This window comes from Neomonachus schauinslandi, chromosome 5 (genome assembly GCF_002201575.2).
Source record: "Neomonachus schauinslandi chromosome 5, ASM220157v2, whole genome shotgun sequence".
Taxonomy (NCBI): domain Eukaryota; kingdom Metazoa; phylum Chordata; class Mammalia; order Carnivora; family Phocidae; genus Neomonachus; species Neomonachus schauinslandi.
The window spans coordinates 67,220,083-67,242,760 of NC_058407.1; the positions used below are offsets into that span (position 1 = coordinate 67,220,083).

General features: G+C 43.0%; 1 protein-coding gene and 1 pseudogene across 5 annotated transcripts in view; both read right to left on the reverse strand.

The window, feature by feature from the left end:
* The window catches only part of ANO6 (anoctamin 6), a 186,668-nt gene that overhangs the window by 99,745 nt on the left and 64,245 nt on the right, over positions 1-22,678 (reverse strand). For all 5 annotated transcript variants that reach the window (XM_021704770.2, XM_021704769.2, XM_021704771.2 and 2 more), the window contains exon 2: positions 18,939-19,018. In XM_021704770.2, coding sequence (XP_021560445.1) covers positions 18,939-19,018 — 80 coding nt within the window. The remainder of the gene's footprint in view (positions 1-18,938; positions 19,019-22,678) is intronic.
* LOC110593549 lies at positions 10,788-15,094 on the reverse strand (annotated as a pseudogene).

A 22,678-nucleotide genomic window follows, 5' to 3' on the forward strand; every position in this document is an offset into this window, starting at 1 on the left:
CGACTGAATTTACGTCAATTAAAATTAAACAAAAATTCGGTTCCTCTGTGTCCCTAGTCACATGGTAGGGGAGGTCATCGAGAGGACGTGACCGCTGGTTGACCCTGGAGCTGGACCCCAGCAATCGGAGGCTCCTCACCCCCTCCTCTGCCCTTGGAATGTGCATTCCACTCACCTTCCCTGCTCCGAGAAGCTGCCCCAAGGACATAGCCTTGAGATAGTGATGTGGAATTCAGACCATCTGGCCGCTCTGTATGACTGAACACAGTTAAGGCCTCTATATAAACTTTTAAGATTCTGGCAGGCGGGTGGGGGGGGGGGGGCGGTGTGTGTGCAGTGGTGGAGATCTAACTGCCTTGAAGCTGCCCAAGATAAGCCTTCTAAGTTCCCTTGCTTATTAAACCTACCACCTCCGGATCTCGAGTGGCCTCCTTCTTCAGTCTCTCCTTCCCTTCATGCATGGGGTCAGTTTCAGATTTTACCCAGGAAGGTCCCGAGGAGGTTTTTGAACCAGCACCACACTTGAAGCGTCTCCACAGCCAGATGTGGCTAAAGGGCTACGGTGTCGGACATGACAGAGACAGCACATTTCTGTCACCACAGAAAATTCTGTTGGGCATTGCTGCTCTAGCATTGCTTTGTCTTTTCAGCTCGAAAGTCCAAACCCTTAGTCCAACAGTGCTACGTTGGGCCTTAAACTATCTAACTTCATCTCCTCCCCTACCCTAGATCAACTCTACACTCAGTACAAACTGGACACACCTTACTCATTTCCACTTCCATTCACTGGTTCATGCGGTTTAGGATACCCTCCTGTACTGCAGCCACTGGGATGGTTAGGTTTGTGCATCGGCTTGGCTAGGCTCAGTGCTCAGGTATGCAGTCGAACACCAGTCTAGGTGTTGCTGTCAAGGTATTTTGTAGATGTGGTTAACACGTACGGTCAGTTGACTTTAAAGGAAATGTTATAATAATGACATATTTCTATTAGAAAATGTATGATACAAAGCGCCTGGGTGGCTCAGTCATTAAGCGGCTGCCTTCAGCTCGGGTCATGATCCCAGGGTCCTGGGATCGAGCCCCACATCGGGCTCCCTGCTCTGCGGGGAGCCTGCTTCTCCCTCTGCCTCTGGCCTCTCCCCACTGCTTGTGCTCTCTCTGTGTCATGCTCTCTCTCTCAAATAAATAAATAAAATCTTTAAAAACAATAGAAATAAAAAAATGTATGATACAAGCCATTTAAAAAAACACTCTTAATGACTTAAATGATCTTAAATATTTACATCACAAACTGGTAATTAAAGTAGCAGCTGCACTATAAAATATTCAGAGTCTGCCCGACTGTTCAGGTGGGACATTGGTCTTCTCCTGCCCTGAGACTGGGACTTACACCACCCGCCCTATGGTTTTCCAGCCTTGAGATTTGGTCCAGAACTCACACCATTGGTTCTCTTGGTTCTCAGGCCTTTGGACTGAGACTGACACTACGTCACTGGCTTTTCCTGGGTTTCCAGCTTGCAGACAGCAGATCATGGGACTTCTCAGCATCCACATCATGCAAGCTGATTTGTATAATAAATCTTTCTCTCTCTTGCTTTCCCTTTCTCTGCATGTATATACATATACATACAGGTATCTCTCTCTGTACGTGTGTGTGGAACAAAAAGTTTGGCAACTTTCTCACTAAATGCTCCTACAAAGATCGTTATTTTTACTCAAGATTAAAATATTTCCAATCATCGAACACTACATCAGAAACTAACGATGTACTACTATATGTTGACTAAGTAAATTTAAATTTAAAAAAATAAAATTAAAATATTTCCTACAACAACAACAACAACAAAAGGAAAGGTTGTTATCCTCAGTGATCTGGGTGAGACTCACCTAATCAGTTGACTGGTCTTGAAAAAAAAAAAAAAATCCTCAAGCTTCTCTGAGAAAAAGAAGTTCTCCCTTACGGACTGCAGGAGCCACCCCTACCCCAGAGCTCCCAGCCTGCTCTTCCGGCCAGCATGCTCTATGAAATAGACTCCACACTGCATAAACCAATTCCTTCAGCTAGGTCTGTTTATTTTCTATTTATTTATTTATTTATTAAGATTTTATTTATTTATTTGACAGAGAGAGACACAGCGAAGAGTGGGAGAGTGGGAGAGGGAGAAGCAGGCTTCCAGCTGAGCAGGGAGCCTGATGCGGGGCTCCATCCCAGGACCCCGGGATCATGACCTGAGCCGAAGGCAGATGCTTAACGACTGAGCCACCCAGGTGCCCCTAGGTCTGTTTAATAAATTTGTGTGTGTGTATATATAGATACATACATACACATACGTACACACACAGTTGAACGTGTATGTACGTGTGTGTACATATGTATATATCCTACTGTTTTCTGGATTAGAGCACCTTTCAGTATGGATTTCAGAACCTAGTGAAATGTACCCTTCAGGGCTGAGCCATATACCACCACAGCCTTCAAAATTACAAACGTGAATTCTCAAAGATAATGGTTCTTAAACGTGGCTGCACATGAGAGTCACCTTCGTAAACTTGATATAAACATATTCAGGTTCTAACCAAGAACACGATTAGCACATGAAGGTCAGCTTGGACCTTCACTTTTTAAAAGAGCTCTCTAGGGAATGCTGAGGCACAGAGTCGAGAACTACGATCCTAACCAAGCTCCTCTAGACTTCTATTTAAGTGCCGCTGGAACTCACCAAACACTGCACACTGCCTCATAATCTTTCACTGAAACTACTAATCAGCATCAGTTGCAGGACTAACATTTGTCAATTAGTAAGACAATGTGCAGGGGACAGAGGTAACAGTACCCCCACTCTTGGCCTTGAGGGGAAACACTGAGATATACTGCTTGGTATTCCTTGAAGCACATTGATTAATAAATATTAAATGAATGAATAAATGAAAAATTTAAAGCAAAATTTAGTGAAGCTGATGGGGGTTTATTCAAAATAGTGCATAATTTAAACAGCTCTTATTTCTAGTTCAACTGAAAATCCTATTAGCAAGTGTTGGTAAGTGCCTGACATATTTACTTATTGATAGACTGTACCGTCGGTATTTTATAACATTGCTGAGTAGGTTTAATTCTCACCCCACAGATAATCTGGTAGATACCCAATGCCTGTAACTACTTTCCTCAGAGGCGTAAGTCAAAAATGCCCCTCTGTATGGACTCTGAGAAACAAACTGAGGGTTCTAGAGGCGAGGGGGGTGGGGTGACGGGTTAGCCTGGTGATGGGTATTAAAGAGGGCACGTACTGAATGGAGCACTGGGTGTTATACGCAAACAATGAATCATGGAACAGTACATCAAAAACTAATGATGTAATGTATGGTGATTAACATAACATAATAAAAAAATAATAAAAAATATGTAAGGAAAAAACAAAACAAAAACGCCCCTCTGTGCTCTTCTAAGGAGAACAGAGCCGATTCCTGATGCCAACACAGTCTGAGTTCATTCGAAGGGGAAGGGTTGGGGTATGGCTGGGCTGAGCAATGTTGGGCTGTGGTCACTTTGAGGCTGGCTATCCCCGTACCTGCAATCTGTGTTGCCAACTACAAACATCCATAAATGTTAGATAAGACTTCTTAACCATATTATTATTTTATGAATAGGCTTTTAAGATAGCTAAAATGCTTTTCAATCACCATGCAGTCACGGAACAACACCCCAGTGAGGAAATTGGCTGATTTTTCTGCTTTTTTACATGAGGAGACGGGGTCCTAAAAGAAAAAGCGACTTGCTCACAGGGGACCAAGAGCAGAACTGCACAGGGACAGAAGGCTTCTAATTCCCTGGAATTCCATCTTGTACTCAGCTTCCTGGGGGCACTTTTAGAATGACTTTCTTTTACAAAAAAGAAAAAAAATTTTTTAAGTAAAAACACTTTTCAAAGTCTCAAAAGTGCCTCCTCTCATTCACCTCTCTCTCCTTCAACCTTCTTCTTATTTCACAAGACAGTATGTTTGCTTTTTAAAAACACTTACGACTACTGAAAAACCATGAAATGCTGGTGATACCATTAGTATCCCTGAATGGTCTGTCAGCATTTTCATTATGTGTTTTTATCTTAGGGGATTTGGACTGAGCAGTCAAATTTTACTCCAGCCACAAGTATGGTCTCAACTTGATCTATTCGAATTCATACTAACATTGTAAAGATCTATATTATTGGTTTGCTCATTATAATTAATGAAGATGCTCTTTGGTAGTTATTACAATCTGTCAGGTCACATTAAACTACATTTCAAAAAGTGACTTGGGAGAAGGAACTGTAAATGCATTTTCCTTTTGAAGGAGCCATTAGAGTTTTCTGAGTAAAAGCATATCTTATAGTCTCTTTTCGTTTTTTTTTTTAACCTAAACGGACTTAAGGAATACATTTGAGGCTTATAGTAAAGATGCACTTTTTATTATTATTTGTCAAAATAAGGAAAGCTAGGGTTAACCAGTAGGACTTCAGAAATAAAGGGATTTTAAATCATCTTTCCAAAGCCCTTAAGCCTTCCAAATTAATTACAAATTCAAAATATGGGAGGGTGGCAGCTACAGTTGAAATCCCACAGGTCTCTCCTTCTCAATTTTCCAGGAATCCTGTGAATTCATTCTGCGTATTCATTTTTGCCAAGTTCTGTGTTTCTCTTTAAATTTTTATTACAACTTCTTCCATTAATGCTGTTTTTTAGGTCATGGCACAGTCAGGTTATTTACCAGCAGACTCTCAACTTTAACTCAATTCTTTTGCTTCGGTGGGCTTTTCTGGCCATTACTGTGGCATGCTTCCAGATGACTTATAATCAAATGAGTTCCATGGTAAATACTGATATCACATCTTTGTTCAGAATGCCCAGGGCTCCCTGCTTTCCTCATGCCTGCTTTTGTCAAATTAATTTTGACATTTCCCCAGATAATGGATAGCTCACTGAATTTCAAATGGGATACTCTGTGGGGCAAGAATTCACAAGGCATTTCAGTCAAGACTTTCTGAAAATAGGGGAATAAAAGCAGCAGAATGAACACTGTTACAAGGAGGAAATTTGGCTGATAACGATAGGTTACAGGAGGGGAAAAAAAAACGAAAGCAAGTCAGATACATCAGTGAGCCACGTATAACTTACTAGGGTGGTATATTCCCAGAAACATCCTGTCTTTCTCTCATTCCCTGCTTGCCTTCCGCTACCAAGTCCTGCTACACATAAAACATGCATGCCCTTCCTTCCCATCCCCACTGACGTGTCCTGGTTCAAGCATACATCATCTGCCTAGGTTGTTACCCAGTCTGTCTACATTCGAACTCCTCCAAGGAATTAAGGTACTTCAATTATGAGAAGGTCTTTCTACTGAAATGAACTGTCTGCCTATATATACCTTCTATTCATGGGTCTTAATACTGTATTTTGCAACTCCATCCACCAATTACTATCACCAAATATTTAAATTTGATGTCATACTCTTGCCTAAGTGTCAGGATCCACTCCTATGTTGATTTTCTTGAATCAACATGCCCCCTCCCCTTATAATGGAGCACCCAGAATGGCGGGTGGCTTTACTGATACTGAACAGGAGAAGCCTAGTACTTTGTTCTGGACACATAGGTATGAATGCAACCTAGACTTGCATTAACTTTTTGACAATATTATTACAAGCTTGATTCATACTAAGTTTAATTAGGCAAATACCTAGCCTTTTCACATGATCAGTCATTTAGCCTCAGCTCTTACAATCTGTACTTAGGCAGCAGATATTTGTGAATTAGGGAGCAGGCGCTTACTTTAATTCATATTGATTTTTGTCTCCTCTAGGAATTGATTTCTAGCCATTGTTCCACAGTCTTGGTAAAATCAATTGCCCAGATAAGTATACTCTCACTAGGTCCACATTTCTTCATTCTGTATTTAAATGTAATCTTTTTCACACCATTTGCTAAAATCAAAACACGCAAAAATGTGTCAACTATACTTCAATTAAAAAAAACACAAAATGTCCGTGGCTTTCTCCTGTTCTACCATTATAATCACCCCCATTAAAAAAAAAGAAGGTAATGTACTCAGTTTGACAGGACTTATTTTTATTGAACTCACGTTGGCGCCTGATGACCTTTCCTTTTTTAACGTTCACAAACCATCTGCTTAAAAATCTCATTCTGTAATATTCCTGGAGATTAATACTCCAGGGTCAATGTCTCCATTTATCAGAATTCAGTCTATGTCCAACTTCTACTCTAACCCCACCCCTTCTGGAAAACTGTTATATTTGTCCCTCTATGATTCTTGTACTTGTCCTGGCCCCCATATCACCTCCAGATTCCCAACTGTGGTTCCATGAGCAAATCCTTTTTTTTTTTTTTTTTTTTTTTTTTAATGTATTAGAGAGAGAGAGCACAAGCAGGGGGAGCAGCAGGGAGAGGGAGAGGGAGAAGCAGGCTCCCCTCTGAGCAAGGAGCCTGATGAGGGTTCCATCCCAGAACCCTGGGATCATGACCTGAGCTGAAGGCAGACACTTAACTGACTGAGCCGCCCAGGCGCCCCCAACATATTCTTTTAATACCCTGGTTGATATGTAATCCTTCTAGCTAAAAAATTTAAACTCATTTGGAATAACAATATTCCTTTCTACAACAGTCTCATGCAGCATGGGCTTCTACAGCTCTCTCCCAGGGCTTGAACCTTTCCAAACTAAAAAAAAAAGTTCACTTTCATTAGCAGAAAAGACAAAAGGAATATAGAAGCTGATGAGCTCTTTTCCCTTTAAATTGTCTTCCTCAAGTTTTAGATCATTGCTTCAAAATCTAACATAACTCAAAAATCAATCCTACTTTCATTCACTCACTATACTAAGCAATTTTTCCACAAGCTTCCACTCAACACACTCACTCTGGACTTTACATTTATTCTAAAATTTTAGTAATAATAGAAAAAATAAGATTGGAGTGTTCCAGAGGATTATTAGTACAGAATGATAATTTTGTTAACTCTCTGAGTTAAACTGGCCTTAGCTGGTCTGGCCTGGCTGGGCCTAGAAGCCCAATCACCATTTATGACTGTTTCTGGGAAAATACATTCTGCATTCCAAAGTGATTATTCAGAAAGAAATTTCTGACTGAGACTTTGCATGCTGACCTGCCTATTTTTGCTCATACCCTCCAATCCTAACAAATCCACAAATGTAGCTTCTGAATCAGCCACATAGAGCAAATGAGTAGGTCCCCTTCCCTCCATATTCAGGCAAAGTACACATTCCCTCACCTTTTGCTCTTGAATGCAAGAAATGCTCTCAAAGTTGAAATGCCACGTGAATTCCTACCATAGCAAATGGGCCAATTCAGCCGTTCTTACTAGCTTATCTTTGGTCTCATTTCTTCTTTTGAGAGTTCTTTTGCCAAATCCATGTTCTTTTGCCAAATCCATGTTCCTTTGCTTGGTTTCCTTTCGTTGGTGAGTTCCTTTTCTCTTTTAGTTTGGTGAACTTAGTGCCAAAAGCCACAAAGCAAAGCCGTTCCTATTTCTTTGTAGAAGACCCAAGTACAAATCCAAGAAATGCTTGAGAAGAAGGGTCCTGCCTTATTCCCAGTCTTCCAGGTCCTGAAGATCCTGGGATCTTGAGGCAGACCTTGGGACTTCGGTTGAGTTTCTGAGATTAGCCAGAAAGACTCTGGACTGCCCATAAAATAAACCATAATCTCCTTCAATAGCCCCAGCACCAATTCATTTGCCTCAGGGCCAGTTAAGCCAGAAATCACCAAAATGAAGTCTGGATTTCTGGGCGAGGGGGAGATGGAGATTAAAATAGATCCTGGACGCCCCTCTGAAATAAAACTTGACTGATGACTTTGAAACAAAGCCTGGAAACAAAACTATGCAGACCTACGGGCAGCTGGTTCTGATTATTCTTTCATACCTTTCACAGTCGGGGCAAGGAAGTAAGGCTGACATTCACCTTATTCTAGAGGTCACGGCCAGACCGTTGGTCCCCAGTGTTGTTGGCCCCTTCGGTCCATGCAAGCAGCTTAAGCCCCTGAGCTTCCCAGAGCCGATCGTCTCCTACCTGGCAGCTACTACTGCCCCTGTCCGTGGAAAATCCGGCCCCTGACTCACACTGCCCTCCCCATTCCAAGTTCTCCCTCATCCAGAACGACGTCTGCACCCACAGACATGACTGGGCCACCTTGGCCCCTTAGTAACTTGACACTAGTGATGTCCTCCCTTGCACGCACTAACTTCCATGGTCCCACCCTGGACCTTGTCATCGCTTGAAAAATTCTCTTTCCAAACCCACTTCCTCAGGGATCCCCCTTTCTGACCACAACTAACATCTCATTTCCCAGTGACCTCAGAGGCCCCATGACTTTTTCTAACCAATCTGCAGATTCGCATTTCCTTGCCTCCCTTCCTTCTGTAAGGTCACATTTCCCAAGCTCATCATTTCACCCACACGCTTGCCAATATTCTGCACTTTCCGTCATGACCATCTAGCAAAGCCCCAACTGGAGGCCGAAGCCTGCGACCTGCTTTCTTGGTGTCTGAGCGATGCCGGAGAAACCAGAGCAGGGAAGGCTGGTGTTGTTTGTAATTCAGGCTCACCGACCCCACGCAGGCCCTCACCACTGCCCAGACATCCGAGTACTTTTCCTCGGTTTTCCAAGCCAGACTGGTCTTCCGTTCCTCCCACTCTCCACAACTGCTTCAAAGCACCAACTCCCTCCCCACTCCTCCGTCACCCCAGCGCTCTGTTCTCTTCACTCTCAGCAGCTGAACATGGAAGCGGCTGGAGGAGAACTCCCTCTGCTTCTCACCAGCAAAGCCACAAACCAGTAACACCCACCTGCTGCTCCTGAATCTTTGGAGACACTGCTCCTCCCACAGAACGTGGACTCCTCCACGTTTCAAAGCCACTCTTCCCTCTAAGTCAGTTGTTCCCCTCACACAGATCCTTCTCATCAATATTTAAAGCTGTTCAGGGCTCCATCTGATGGAAGGAGAGCATCTCTGGTTCTCAGGCTCCTGCACTTACTGCTCTCTCATCCTCCAGCCCTTCAAAGTCAAGCTCCTGGAAAGAGAGGTCAGGATTTCCTATTTTTTTCTCCTGCTTATTCCATAATCCACTCTAAACTGGATTAGAGTGGCATGCCCAGTACTCCCTAGAAACAGCTCTACATAAGGACGCCAGTGACCCTAATGCTTTTTCAGTATTCATTTAACTCACTGGTTATTAAATGAGGGCAATTTTGTCCCCAGCGAACATTTAACAATGTCTGGGCATATGTGGTTGTCACTGCTGTGGAGAGGGACCTTTGCATCCCATGGATAGGGGCCAGTGATGAAGCTAAGCATCCCACAATGCACAGGGCAGCTCCCACAACAAAGAGAAATCCAGCCCAAAATGTTAGTGGTGCTGAGGCTGAGAAATCCTGCTATAACTGGATCCCTAAACAACACCCAGAACTACTCACCATGTCATCTGCTTCCTAGCTTCTATCCTGCCATTCTTCAGATTTCTCTCCTACCTCTCTGGTCATCTCCTTTGGCAGCCATATACTGATCCCTGAGTCACCACCCCTCATTCCTTAGAGATTTAAGCCCTGCCTCACTGTCAACCTCTCCAAGACATTTCTTCTGACATAATTCTTGGGGATTTCCATCTCCACACCTTCCAACACCCTGTCCTTACAACTCTACCCTGCCCCAGACCCTCATTCCAATGCGCATATCCCAGACCTTGTCTGTACTGGTTACTGTGATTCCTCCCTTAGTTAGAAAGATCCTGACTCTCCAACTACCTCTTCCTATTTTTCCAGTTCACTCTCTCCAATACCCCAACTGCAAAAATTATCAAACCCCACTAACGTCTAACTCTCCTGATCCTATTGCCTCATCCTGCTCATGTCCCTGGTCCTTCACTCTCTGGCAAACACCCTAAAACTCCCTTAGCCTTGTCTTGCTTCACTGAACTGACTTAAAGAAACCCCCAAATTGGCTAAATCAAATTCATTGCCTATTGCACACCTGTTCCAAAGCTGTACTTGAATGGGGAAAGCACACACCCATCATGACCGTGAACCTCAAGTGGGCTTTTAGTGCTGCCAGGAAATCATACTGCACTTCCCAGAGCTTTCACTCTCAGATACCTTCTCCTCTCCCTTTAGGTCTCTTCATCTCTTCTTCCTTCCTCAATCTTCGCTAATGTTTTGCTTCTCATTTCATTGGTATATAAGAAGCAATCAAGAAAAAACTTCAACAAGCTCCTACTAGCATAAAGCCATAAACCAGTAACACCCACTGAACACGAGTAACTGAACTAATTCCACCTGGGTGCCAATACACTGGTTTTCCTCCTACTTCTAAGAATGAACTATCTCTACAGCCATGGCGGGTGTCCAACCTCTCCACATATGGACCAGATTCCATCCCTTTCTTGCCTTCTCAAGGATGTTATTCCAGAAATCCTTCCTTCTCACTCCCGCATCATCAGATTTTCTCTCCCTATTGGATTAATTTCCATAACCTTACAAACAGAAATTCCTGCCATCTTTTTTTTTTTCTGTACCTAGCTGGTATAGGCTTGGGGGCTGACCACCATATTGAGAGAGAGACAGATGGTCTGCCCAGCAGGGCACGCCAGGCAGCATCCCGGGGCCTGTAACACTTGCTTGGTGGACACGCCGGTGGGGCAGGGGGTCTTGTCCTGCGCTTGTCATGCCCAGGCATCCCCGAGGCTCCCTGGCCCGAGGTCCTGGGCAGCATAGGCAGCAGCAGCGGGCTCAGCTCACATCCCTCAGGGCCTGGGCAGCGCACTCAGACAGGACGGGGCCTGCTGGTGCACATCAGAGTTGTAGCAGTTCAGCCGCATCTTTTCCACCCGCTTCCATGTCAGCTGCTGCCCGAGCTTCTGGAACTTGGTGCTCGGATTTTTGCTGCATAGCATGAAGCCCATCAGGTCACTGGGGTAGGTGGGGATGGTGCAGTAAGCGGAAGTTGCCAGAGGGAAGAGCGACTTGCAAAACTGCCTCATCTCTTGATGAGGTCCAGGTGCAGCCACTGACACTCGCCCTGGCAGACGACACTCCTCATTCTTGAGGGCCACCTTCACGAGCTGGTAATAGGATTCCTTGAAGAGAGTCTTGGCAGAGTCCACGGGGTCTGAGGAGTCAGTGATGATAACATCGAAGGCGTCCTGGTTCTGTTTCGTGAACTCAAAACCATCACCCACACGTAGGGTCAGCTTGGGGCTGCAGCCGCCCACAGCCATGCCTGGCAGGAATTTCTCAGAGACCTGAACGACATCCTTGTCAATCTCACACTGGACCACAGGCAGACTCCACAGAGGAACGCTTCACCACCTCCTGCAGGACACCCTCGTCCCCAGCCCCGATGACCAGCACCTTGCATGGGTTGGGGTGGCTACAGAGGGGCAGGTTGGCTGTCATCTCCCAGTAGGAGAACTCGTCCCTCTCTGTGCACTGGATGATGCCAGCCAACACTAGCACGTTGCCATAGCTCTTACTGCAGAAGACAAGGATAATCCAGGCCAGGCTGCAAAGCAGAAGGGTGGCGCAGGGCCCAGGACTGAAGGCGGTACACAGCTGCAACAGGAAGGGACCAGCTCTGCCCACCACCTGTGCTACAGCCTAACCCGGCCGCGGGTGGGAGCAACTCCTGCCATCTTCACACTAACTAAATAAAAAAAAAAAACCTCCCTTCATCCTAACACATAATAACCCCTTGTTCTGCATTAATGTTCAGAAAAAAAAAAAATTGAAAGTGTTATCTAAATGTTGTGTATCTGTCAACAAAACCAAAAGACAACCGACAGAATGGGAGATGTTTGCAAATGACATATCAGATAAAAGGCTAGCATCCAAAATCTATAAAGAACTTATCAAACTCAACACCCAAAGAACAAATAATCCAATCAAGAAATGGGCAGAAGACATGAACACACATTTTTCCAAAGAAGACATCCAAATGGCCAACAGACACATGAAAAAGTGCTCAACATCACTTGGCATCAGGGAAATCCAAATCAAAACCACAATGAGATAATCACCTCACACCAGTCAGAATGGCTAAAATTAACAAGTCAGGAAGTGACAGATGTTGACGAGGATGTGGAGAAAGGAGAACCCTCCTACACTGTTGGTGGGAATGCAAGCTGGTGCAGCCACTCTGGAAAAAGTTGAAAATAGAGCTACCCTATGACCCAGCAATTGCACTACCAGGTATTTATCCAAAGATACAAATGTAGTGATCCGAAAGGGCACATGCACCCCAATGTTTATAGCAGCAATGTCCACAACAGCCAAACTATGGAAAGAGCCCAGATGTCCATCGACAGATGAATGGATAAAGAAGACACACACACACACACACACACACACACACAATGGAATATTACTTAGCCACCAAAAAGAATGAAATCTTGCCATTTGCAAGACGTGGACTGAACTAGAGGGTATTAGGCTAAGCGAAATAAGTCAATCAGAGAAAGACAAGTATCATATGATCTCACTGATATGAGGAATTTGAGAAACAAGACAGAGGATCATAGGGGAAGGGAGGGAAGAATGAAACAAGATGAAACGAGAGAGGGAGACAAACCATAAGAGACTCGTAATCTCAGGAAACAAACTGAGGGTTGCTGGAGTGGAGGGGGGTGGGAGGGATAGGGTGGCTGGGTGATGGACATTGGGGAGGGTATGTGCTATGGTGAGCGCTGTGAATTGTGTAAGACTGATGAATCACAGACCTGTACCCCTGAAACAAATAATACATTATATGTTAATTTAAAAAAAGAGAGATATAAATAAATAAATAAATAAAAGCTGTGTATCTGATTCCTCTTCTCCCATACTGTATTCAATCCTCTCTGGTTTTGTATCCCAAGGTTCAGCTGAGATTTCTCTCGTCAAGGTCTCTTCCACACTGCTAAATTCAATTTCCCATCCTCCTCAGCAGATTTGGTAGTTCCCTCCGACTTTATACTTTCTTCATGTGGCTCCCAGGACTCTCCTCATTTTCCTCCAACCGCACTCCTCCTTCCCTCTGCAGATTCTTCCTCAGGCCCCTGACTTGTGAACACTGGAGTCCCCAGGGCTCAGTCCAGGGTCTCTTTATCTCACCCCTTGCTGGTCTCAGTCAGTGCCACAGATTCAAATACCACCTGTGTGCTGACAACCCCCACATCTCTAGCTGGACCCCTCTCTTTAACTCCAGACCCGTATATTTTACTGCATACTGACATCTCCACTTGGATGTCTCAAATTTCACATGCTGAAAACAGAATTTTTATTTTCCTCTGCATATCCTCCCCTCAAACTGCTCCTTCCACAGCCCCCCAGGTCAAAAACCTTGCAGTCATCTTTGACTGCTCTTTCTCGCACATCTCATGTCTGATCAGTCAACAAATCCTATTGGTTCTACCTTCAAAACATACTGAGAATTTGAGTATGTCTTGCTAACACCATAATTAACACTCAGGACCAAGCCACCACCACCTCTCACTTGGGTTCCTGAAAAGTCCAAGAGGTCTCCCTGCTTCTGCTTATAGTCCTCTGTAATCTATTCTCAACACAGCCAAAGTGATCCTGTTAAAACACAGGGCAGGGCAGTCAAGTCATTTCTCTGCTCAAAACCCACCAGTTTATCCTCCAAAGGCTTACCCTTAATTGCTTTCCCAATTCATTTAGAGTAAAACCAAAGTGTTTACAACGGCCTATGAAGCCCCCACTATCTACTATATCCACCACATTTCATTCTGCTCGTCACATTGGCCTCCTTCCATTTCCTCAAATGTATCTCAAACTTCTACCTAAAGACCTTTGTCTATGTTATTCCTTCTGCCTGGAATGCCCTTCATCTAGATTTCCAAATAGTTTGCTGTCGTACCCCGGCTTTCAGGTCTTTTCACTTGTCACCTTCTGCACACCCTATTCCTGAGATATTCCCTGAACCACTCTATTTAAAACCATAGCCATCCCCCACACCCCCAACACATACGTATAATCCTTCCTTCACTCTTCTCTAAAGGACTTACCATGTCGTGCCATATTATGTATCTTATTTATTTTGTCTTTTATGTCTCCCCTACCAAAATGTCCACAAGTACAGGGATATTTTTTCTATTGTTCACTATAGTGCCTCAAATAGTTTATTTTAACTCTTGGGGATCACAATATATTATCATCTAGTTAAATACAATCAAACCTGAATTTCAGAAAATCAACGGTATTTTCTGTAAAGTAGTATCTCCCCTCAGAAAGGGAGCCAGTTACAACAAAATCCCAAACAGGATAATGACTATTCAGACCTCCTTCTTTCTGCATAAGCACAAGTGTGGAACAAAGGGGACACATTTTTGCTCCACTTTGATCCTCATCTTCTTGAGTCTATACCTCAGCTTAGTCTTTCTAAATCCTGTAGTTTCTCATCATCTTCCCTGGCTTATCCTATTATAATCCTAATACTCTTTTGCGAGCCTAAACTCTTATTATTTACTGCAAATTTGGCAGAAGCGAAACCAAGGAAAACAGCATCAATCGGCATGAAAACAAGAGGTGGTTAGAATCTTCCTGCCTCTAAAAGCCAGGAGAGTTAGACATAAACCTCAAGTTCTAGAAAGGATGGAAAGGGGGATATAATTAGCAAGACTTGGATCATAAAATGTAATTCCTTAGCCTTTCCTTTCCTTCCATGTGTTTTTGTGTTGACCACAGCCTGGTTTCCATCCAGCTAGCTACAAGCAGATTCATTCCACTGGAGTTCCTCCCCACACCCCATTCCTCACCCCTGGTGCACCCAGGTTCCTGGGTCAGTACCAAAAGGGTCAGGGTTTCTAGAAAGAGCCCTGACCATTACTCAACCTTTCCTCTACTTCTTCCCCACTCCTTGGGGCTTGGAATGAACCTGGGGTCCTCTGGGCCCTCCATGACTGATGAGCCCCTGGACTAACCCCTCAGATCACCTTTGCTCTTAAGCAGACCTGAGAGTGAGAGCCCCAGGGGAAGCCTAGGCTGCCCAGCACCTGCATGCTACCACACTGCAGAAAAACCTTTATCTGCTCCATTACCATGTTGATAGCTCCCCATCCTAGGTTCTAGCCAGACTGCCTCATTATGCAGCCTCTGCTTCAAAGTCTGAACTCTAAAAAGGTTATCTGGGTCTCAGATACTCAGTCCCCAGCCTCCCTTTGGCCAAATCCCTTCTCCAGAGTCTGGTACTTGTCCTCATGAACCCAGCCTATTTTCAGAGCCCCTGTCCCTACATGACAGCCAGCAATCACAGGGTTCCAGAGCATCTGGCATGTCACCGTTTCCTTGACTAGATCCCCCTTGAACTAAATGCTGTGAAAAATTACAGTGTGATTAATTATAGTTCATCAACACAAGGGAACAGAAGTGAGAGACGATAACAATAATGTCAGAGAAAAAAAATAGCATGGGGCTGTACACCTTAAGCCTACAGAGTGCTGCATGTCAATCATATCTCCATACACCTGGAAAAACAACAGTGTGGGACAGTATTCAGGATGAAATATTAAGTTAATAAAACATATCACAAACAGATTTTCACTGTGCAAAAAACCGAATCAGGATCGAGCTGGTTTCCTACCACAACAAGATGACCCAGTTACTCTCTGTAAAGCCAGCATTCCGCCAGGCCCCTTTCACCGTGAGCCCCATCCACACATCCACCCCACCTCCAAGTGGGGCTGTGTCCAAAACGTCCCCAGCTCCTTGCAAGCAAGAACACAGGCACCTTATGTCCGTCCCGGTTCGCCCCCCCACCCCTTAACGTTTCAGATAGCTGAGCAGCACCGCGTGCCCCCCACCCCGCCAAGAACAAGCCGCACCCAGGCTTTGCAACAGCATTTATGTATCCGTGACGTACGCAGACTCTACAGCAGCCCCGTCTTTGCCTGACTAGTCACATCACAGACACCTGAGCTGTGAAGGAAAACTTTAATGTGTTTATCATGCTGGTAACCAAGGCTACTCAACTGGCAGTGCTCGCTTGGGCCTTGTTTCAAACGACAGAAAAACAGAAAGCCTGAAGGAAACAAACTAATAACGATAAGCATTTTGTTCTCCCTGTTTGCCAAACTATATAAATACACTCCGTTGTATGAAAACACGAGGCTCTTGATCCTTCTAAAACCTGAACTATTTGAGAATAAGGCCTGAGTAAACCCGGTCTGCGCCTTGCTTTATTTCAGTTCACCTCAGCAAACGGCAGCTGCACCTTCCAAATGCCAGATGGAGAAAAACAGAGCGCTGATATTTCGGCTCCTTTTATTCTTCTCCATCTTCTTTCTGTTTTTGCTTTTGCTTTGTGCCAGGCTCCCTCTGCTCCTAGGTTCGTACTGGTGGCCCTGTTTCGGATTTAAATTTTTGGGTTGGATGCACATACCTGGTGTTGTCCTGGCATCTGCCCAATCCACCTGACTACACGGCGGAGCCACCCGTTTTCACGGATGCTGTCACTGTCTGCCTACAAAAAAAGGCTTCCCTTACATGTCGTGCCTGATTCCCTCGAGGACTCTGTTCTCAAGGCACCTTATACGCCTCCTGTTTGTTTACCAGGGAGGCAGCAGTTTGGGAAATATCTGCGTACAAGGGAACTGCAGGGGGCCACAGTGACGTGGGGAAAAAACACAAGCAGCTACGGACGCGGTTCCTGCCGACGGGATGTGCAACAACATCGGAGGTGCGAACATCTAAAAAGCACAAGAACATCACAGACTCCTTCCTAAACATGGTATGAACACACAATTAGAGAAAGAGAATAGCCAGACACAGAAATCTTGTGTCAACCACACATATAAGGAAACCATGTGTCACAACTTCAACTCCACTCATGTGGTCTCAAGAAATTCTCTAGATATTCTTGAGGCATGACAGTGAAAAAGAAAAATATGGGGATTTAGCCTAAAAATCTCCTTTCAGCTTAGGTGTTCTCAGACCCATTGCTAAGAGAAATCTCTCAAAACAGAAGTGCATTCTGTGATCCTCAAGTTCTACTCCTCGTCATTCTAACTTAGACTCGCCAGTCTTCACCCCTCGAAAAGGAAAATGAGGTAGTCAAGAAGTTAACACTGAAGGTAGAATAACATTACCAGTGTAATTACCAGTGTAGACTATCTGCTACAAAGACCTCGCTGGGGCATGCCAATCTCAAACCTAATACACTGAAATCTGTTCTTGAGAAAAATACTTGTATTTTCACACAGGGAATCAGTGCGAACTACATAGGTGTTTGCCAAGCACATTAGCGCTTTATTGCACACGGCTCTTTTTGGGTTAGAAATAGTGCTTAGAGAGTATCAACGAGCAGCAGTTAGAAAATACAACAAAAAAGGGCCAGCTCCATGAGTCCGTATCAATTTCATATTCAAATGGGAAATATCTGTGTCAATTCTGCTTTGGGGCTCTAACAGTAGAAGTTAGAAAAAACCACAAAACTGCTCTGCTACTTTAAGTAAGATACAGGATACACTGGTGGGCATTCACAATTTTCCTTCACTGAAAAATCTCACTGAATGTAACAGGGAAGTCACCGAATACAAGGTCTTTCTATTATATCCAAGTGATTTTCACAGTAGGCAATCTGCTAGTATGCCACAGGGGTCCCACACTGTGAAATAAAATGGCACTGTGGATATAGTTTCATGTGCGATCCCTTTCGGTCCAGAGCACTGCCTAGTTTCCTTACTCTTGGCTGAATTGAGTAAGTAATCCATAAAGAATGAGTGAGAAGAGGAAAAGCACATAAGGAGTTTTGTTTTTGTCTTTTGTTTTGTCTCTATTAATAATACAATTGTGCTCTGCCAATTACTGGTGTGGCAACTGTATATTACACTTTGAAGATAAGCCAAAAAAAGACGTTTGCCTTGCTAAAGTGGTAGACAAGCCATTTGCAGCAAGAGGCAAAAATAAGTAAATCAAGGTGGATCCTGGCGTGCTTTTCCTTCACATCTGGTGCAGTAATATGGTACATGAGTTAGAGAAACACTTCTTCCCATCCCCCTCTTCAAATGAGCCTAATATAAAATCTATTTAATAAGGACATTCTGCACATGGCATCCTATGTGCTTAATTTTCTTTAAACAAGGCATTAATAAAATCACAGTAGCATCTAATAAGATTTTTAATTCCTTGAGGGTGAGAACCATGGCTAATCTTTAATGAGTCTAATTTAGTGAGAGCATTTAGTTCCCCTCTTGGTAGGAACAACCAACAAAATAGTCCTAGCCCTACAAGATATATCGATATAGGTCATATGCCTAAAGGCTCCAGAGTGAAATGTACCTGTATGTGCTCAGTGAAGACTGGTTTCCAGAATCACTAACAGCAGAAACTGATAGCAAGGCTACCCATGAATGAAGGAGGAGTTTTCGAAGTAATGAAGCTACTTTACTGCAGAAAGAGTTCCCATTTGCTGGTACAAAGCAGTATGAAGAATAAGCCTCAAAAACATGACGCCAAGACACTGTAGTTTAGTAACCTGTTCCCCAGAGAACCCGAGCTTTAAATACACAGCCCTGGGCGCCTGGGTGGCTCAGTCGTTAAGCGTCTGCCTTCGGCTCAGGTCATGATCCCGGGGTCCTGGGATCGAGTCCCACATCGGGCTCCTTGCTCAGCACAGAGCCTGCCTCTCCCTCTGCCTGCCTGCCACTCCCCCTGCTTATGCTCTCTCTCTCTCTCACCCTCTTTGTGTCAAATAAATAAATAAAATCTTTAAAAAAAATAAAATAAAAAATAAAAAATAAATAAAAATAAAATAAAATAAATAAATAAATAAATAAATACACAGCCCTGCCACTGAGACCCATGCCGCATCTAGGGGCACTGAGGGCAAGATTCCATAAAAAACCTTCTCCCTTTTGTGAGAATTGAAGATGGAGTAGTAGTACTTACAAACTCTGGGGTTCGGAAATCAGGCTGACTTTCCAGTACTCCAAAATTGGAGACGGCTGTCTGTTCAAGGTTGTCCAACCCTAGAAATAAACAAATAAATAAAGCATGACTTTCATTGGCTCATATACTTTTTTGCTTTTAAATCACCAGCACTGGTTTACAACTGTATTTAGCATCCGTGGCACACCTCCAGGTTTACGTTATTTAACACTCCAGCTATCAGAGACACTCAAAATCTTTAGTAGCTATCCCATCTATTGGACAATGCTATGCTTATAGGATATTCGGTCTTGAAATGCTCAAGGCTAGATCAACTATGGAAAATCATTCAGCTTCTACGTGGAAGGACACTGCACTTAAATGTTGCAAAACTCCAGCTAAGGAACATTTTAGCCTATTAATGTTCTCTCTTCAACTACATCTCAGAGAACTGATGTGGAGTCATTTTGGGGTAGCAATTTTCTGTTTTAAGATCTGTTGAATAGCACTATCTGCTAGAAATATACTGGGAGCCAAATAAAATTTTCTAGTAGGTACATTTCAAAAATGAAACAGGTAAAGTTAATTTTAGTAATATGATTTATTTAACTTGATACACCCAGATTATCATTTGAACATGTATTCAATGTAAAAAATTAGTGAAATAGTTTACATTTTTTTATACTAAATCTTAGAAAGCCAATGTGTACGTTATACTCAAAACACATCTCAATTTGGAATAGTCACATTTCAACCGCTTAATAACCACATGTGACTAGTGGTCACTGTGCTAGACAGCACAGTGTGGGAGGGAAAAAGGAACCAAATCCAGAAGTTGGGTTGTTCTGCAAGACACCAGTCTCACCGTGTCCACAAGTTCCTGATATGAATAAAAGGAATTGTTCCAGGGGCACCTGGGTGGCTCAGTTGATTAAGTGACTGCCTTCGACTCAGGTCGTGATCTCGGGGTCCTGAGATCGAGCCCCACATCGGGCTCCCTGCTCGGCGGGAAGCCTGCTTCTCCCTCTCCCACTCCCCCTGCTTGTGTTCCCTCTCTCGCTGTCTCTCTCTGTGTCAAATAAATAAATAAAATCTTAAAAAAAAAAAAAAAAAGGAACTGTTCCAGATCAAAAGATACAGAGAAAACAAAACAAAACAACCATTTGCAGTGTGTGCTTCTAGACTGGATCCTAGCTTAAACAAACCAGATGTAGAAGACTTAAAAACAAATTGGGAAAATTTGAATGTTGATTAAGTGTTGGATTATATTAAGGAGTTATTAATACTGATAAGTGTAACAATGTAATTTGGGCTGTGTAGGGAAAATGTTCTTAATTAAATAAACTTAAATATGCTTAAATATTTAAATATGTTTAAATAAACATTTAAATAAATTTAAAATAAATGTTCTAATTTATCAACAGATCTAGCCTCTTTAATAAATGGATGACATGAAAAAAGCAGATAGAGATTTTAAAAGCCTAAGGAACATATCTCCAGTGTGTGTTTTTTTTCCCATACCACCAAACAATCACCTGAATTCTGATACTATCTACCTGAAGATAGCATCGGACCACAGGTTAAGGGCTCAGTCCCACAAGACAGCCCCCAGCAAGCCCAGGTTGTCACCCATGCTTCTGACTGACTGGCTATAAAATCACCACCTTCTCCTTGGGTTTGATTAATTTGCTAGAGTGGCTCACAGAACTCAGAGAAACATTTACTTATATTTACCAGTTTATTATAAAGGGTATTATAAAAGATGCAGATGAACAGCCAGAAGAAGAGGAACAAAGGCAAGGTATGCAAGAAGAGGCACAGGACTTTGATGCCCTCTCTTCAGGAAGGCACCACTCTCCCCGCACTGGCATGCGTTCACAGTATCTGAAGCTCTCCAACCCTGCCCTCTGGGTTTTTACTTACGCTTCATTACTCAGCCATGATTGATTGATCACTGGCCATTGGCAATTGATTCAATCTTCCTTCTCCCACCGCCTTGGAAGTCGGAGGGTAGGACTGAAAGGTTCAACCCTCTAATCTCCTGATGGGTTCCCCTTACAACCAGTCCCCACCCTGGGGTTACCTACGGGGCTTTCCAAAAGTTGCCTCATCAGCATAACAAAAGGCACCTTTATCTATCTCCTCACTTAGGAAGTTACCAGAGTTGTAGGAGCTCCTGCCAGGAACTGAGGAAGGCCAAACATATATTTCTTACTATAAAATCACAGTATCACAACAACCATTAGCAGTATATGGTACTCATCTGCATCCTAACTTGGACCAACCAGCTATAAAGGACGTATTTATCAAAAATAGGAAGATTGAGTATGGAATAAGCGTTAAATTGTGTTAAGAAATTACTTTTAAATTTATAAAGTGTTATGTTATCCTGGCTTTGTCATGCCTTTTTAAAATGCATACTAATTTTTAAAAAATCTTAGAGGCTTTTGTGAAGGAAAAGGCTGAGTCCCCATCAATCCAGAAAAAATTCACTTCGGTGGCCCAAAAGAAAGCTTATTGGGGAGACTGATTAAAAGATCTCTAAGTGGCTGTTCAACAAAACCAAAATGTCAGCCAACAATTCAACTATACCAAATCCTTAGATTTGGCACATCACTAAGAAACATCCCAATATCTAGATTAGATTTCAGATTTACCCAGAATCCTGTCCACTAAATTCAGATCACTGGTTACACCTATGAACTGAAAGGAAATGCCAGTAGCAATGACAACACAAACAAGTGATTCTCACTCTCGAACAACTTGAGTTCATCACAAAGACCCCTAAATGGGAAACAAAGCAGAAACAAGAAACAGATGAGGTGGGCCAAAGCCTACAGAACTGCAACCAAAGCCAAAATTACAGGGCTTGCCTCTGAGAACCCTAGAGGACTGTGGCAATTACTGTGCAGCTTGTTACACTTAGAGAATTGTAACATAATAAACTGGTTTATTCCAACATCAGAACAACGGTTGTCCAAGATAATTACATTCTTGAAGGCTGCTTCTGGAACTTGCTAAAATGTGTTTACGCTGGTGGCTATGACATTGTGTTTTAAATTGGTGTTCTGCAGCTTGGTTTACATTAGGAAGACATAACCTTTTTATAATATTTAGATATTAAAAATTATGTATTTATGTGGTATTTATGATACATTGTTTTTTTTTGGCAGAACCAGCAAGTCACTGAAACGTAATACTGCAGATATTTTTAAAAATGAGTCCTGTAAATATGATGGAGCGATCTGACTTTTGCATCTTATCTGGATTACCTTACAATTAGACGCCCAATTTAACTATTAGGAATCTGAGGTCAAAAGACAGGACAGAGCTGCTATCGAGTTTTGTTTTGTTTTGTTTTTTAAGGAAAGGCTTAAGAAAGTACATATTTGCCGAAAGAAAGAGAAGAAACAAAATGTATAACCCAGATGTTTTATCAAATTAAAGGCATCTATGCAGCTTGAGAGGACTTGTGAGAGAAAATAATAGAACAATTTATAGTTTTAGTTATTCTGCTGGTAACGGAAACTAATAGATTCACTGCTTAATGTCAACACAAAAGAGAAACTGTAAATTTGAGCGAATAAAAACAGAAATGGCTTTACTGAAACATCATCTCGGTAGAACAATGCTGCAGCTGTCGCTCTCATGACCTACTGTAGTACTTGGAAGCAATGATTTATGATGCTAATATGATAATTATACTTCCACTACTGACGGGCTCCCGTTACTGTTTGATAGTTTTATTTCTGGTAATCTAA